This window comes from Nicotiana sylvestris, chromosome 7, assembly GCF_000393655.2.
Source record: "Nicotiana sylvestris chromosome 7, ASM39365v2, whole genome shotgun sequence".
In the NCBI taxonomy this organism is placed as follows: Eukaryota; Viridiplantae; Streptophyta; class Magnoliopsida; order Solanales; family Solanaceae; genus Nicotiana; species Nicotiana sylvestris.
In genome coordinates, this window is record NC_091063.1 from 130311936 (window position 1) to 130314713 (window position 2778).

A 2778-nucleotide genomic window follows, 5' to 3' on the forward strand; every position below is an offset into this window, starting at 1 on the left:
AGCCCTAGCTACAAAGGAGAAGAGAAAGAGAAGAAGAAGAAGAAGTTATCTGAGAAATATAATGAATGAAATAGTGAAAATTGTATTCACCGCTTACAGTGCATCTCTTAAACTTACGGATACATATACACACGTATGACTAACCACTATTGTAACAAACTAACTAACTAAGTACCTTAGTAACCTCGCTAACTTCCTAACAAATCAACGATACATAAATATGCTAAACTACTCTCATAATAAAGTTACTCCTTTCTCCTCAACACTTTCCCTCATGCTAAGTGGTATGAATACATCAAGTACTCCTAGCTTGGACAACAAATAATCATGTTGAATTCTAGTTAAGCCCTTGGTTAGAATATCTGCTAGTTGTTCCTTAGTTGCTACATATTCAGCCTTCACCGGCCCATTTTTTATCTTCTCTCTTCTAAAATGATAGTCAATCTCAATGTGTTTGGTGAGTTCATAAAACACTGGGTTGGCAGCTATTTGAATTGCTACTTTACTGTCTATGAGTATGTTCACATAGAGTTCAACATCTACCCCAATATCCTTGAATAAGCCAAGTATCTAAACCAATTATGCCACAGTTGATGTAATGCTCATGTACTCTGATTCTGCAGAGCTCCTGGAGATAGTACTTTGCTTCTTTGACTTCCGTAACACTAATGACTCACCATACTTGATAAAGAATCTAGTTACTGATTTCCTAGTGAGAGGACAGGCTGCCCAGTCAGCATCACAGTATGTTGTGATAATGTTTTCCTTTCTGCTAGACAGTAGCATGCCTTGTGCATGATACCCCTTCACATACCTGACCATTCTTTGTGCAGCTTCCATATGAGACCTCTTTGGCTTCTACATAAATTGACTTAGGATTTTAACATTGAATGTTATGTCTGGTCGAGTGACCGTCAAGTAGAGCAGCTTTCCTAGTAGCCTCTGGTACTTCCTAAGTTCTATCAAGGTTTCATCTGATGTGCCATCGAGGATGCCGGTGGGTTCATCATATTCCTTAGTAGTAAGCTTGATATTACTTTCAATAGGTGTAACTGCAGGCTTTGCAACTCCTAGTCCAAGTTCAGAGATGAGATCTAGTGTGTATTTCCTTTTATGCATCATGATGCCTTACTGTGACCTGGCAAATTCAAGGCCAAGAAAGTATTTAAACTATCCCAAGTTCTTCATCTTAAAAGTCAGTTGAGCTTAACTTTGACTTCATCTATTAGTGTCAAGTCGGGTCCAGTGAGAAGCATGCCATCCATATAGACCAAGATGATGACAGTGTGTTTGCCTATTCCTCTTACAAACAAGGAGTGATCATGTTGACTCTACATGAAGCCCAAGTGCACCAGTGCTTTAGATAGCTTAGCATTCCACTATCTTGGTGCATGTTTAAGACCATACAAAGATTTCAAGAGTCTGCATGTTGGTCTACTCTCCCCTCAACTTTGAAAGCCTTGTGGTAGAGTCATATATATCTCATGATACAAGTCATCTTGGAGAAAAGAAATGTACACACCCATCTGATGAATGTGTCAATGCTCAGATGTATCAACAACAAGAATTGTTCTGACTGTAACTATTTTAACCACTAGACTAAATATTTCCTGATAATCAACACCCTCTTGTTGACTATACCCCCTGGCCACAAGCCTGACCTTGAACCTCTCAACTTCTCCTGAGGCCTTGTACTTTACTTTGTATATCCACTTGCATCCAATAGGAACTTTGCCATCAGGCAAGGAGACCACATCCTAAGTATGGTTAAAGTCTAAGTATAACGACCCGATTGGTTGTTTTGAGCAATTACATCTAGTTCGGCAGTTTTAGGTCACGAGCAATTTCATATTATGTATATCAACTTGTGTGCATGGTTGGATTTAGTTTCCGGATAAATCGGAGTCAAATTGGAAGAAGGAATACAGTTTTGGAAGCTTAAGCGGAGAGAATTTGACCAGAATTTAACTTTTGAGTAAACAACTCTAAAATGAGCTTTGGATGATCTTAGTAGCTTCGTATGGTAATTTTGTACTTAAGCGTGCATTCGGATTTGGATTTGGAGGCCCGTAGGGTAATTTGAGTCATTTCGGCAAAAGTTGGAAAAGTTGAAGTTTGGAAAATGGAGAGGTTTGACCCATAGTTGACTTTTGTGTTATCGAGGTTAGAATGAGATTCTAAAAGTTGGAAAAACTTCATTATGTCATTTTAGACTTGTCTGCAAAATTTGGCATCTTATGGAGTTGATTTGATATGGTTCGTACGCGTGGTTGTAAGTCTAGAAGTTCTTGAGGTTCGTAGGGATTTCATGCGTTTTAGCTTTCGATTCGTGGTTTTAGAATTGATGTTTAGATTGCGTGAGCGAGTTCGTGTTGTGTGTTCAAACTTGTGCGGGTGTTTGGTTTAGAGCCCCGAGGGCTCGGGTGAGTTTCGGAATGGTTTTGGAATAGTTTCGTGAAATTAGATTTTTCTAGTTCTAGTATCTTCGCATTTGCAATCTTCTGGTCACAAATGCAGCCATCGCAATTGCGAAGAACCATCGCATTTGCGATGCCTGAGCGGCTGGGCATGTTCTCACATTTGTGATGAGGCTGCCGCATTTGCGAAAGCCGGCCTTCGCATTTGCGGAGTTTCTATCGCAAATGCGACCTTAGTAGGGTAATTCTAGGCTTCCATTTGGGAAGTTTTCTTTGCATTTGCGAGTTCGCATTGTGAACCCAGTGTCGCAAATGCGACATCTGTAGCCTGCTAAAAGCTAAGTATTCTGAGTTTTTGCTC

General features: G+C 39.8%; 1 protein-coding gene across 1 annotated transcript; it reads right to left on the reverse strand.

Annotated features, from left to right (window-relative positions):
- Positions 1–234: 234 nt before the first annotated feature.
- LOC138873778 (uncharacterized) lies at positions 235–1119 on the reverse strand. Its single transcript, XM_070152256.1, has 2 exons — positions 886–1119; positions 235–570 (listed from the first exon to the last, which is right to left on the reverse strand). Exons 1-2 carry the CDS (start codon positions 1117–1119, stop codon positions 235–237), a joined length of 570 nt encoding a protein of 189 aa, XP_070008357.1.
- Positions 1120–2778: the final 1659 nt, after the last annotated feature.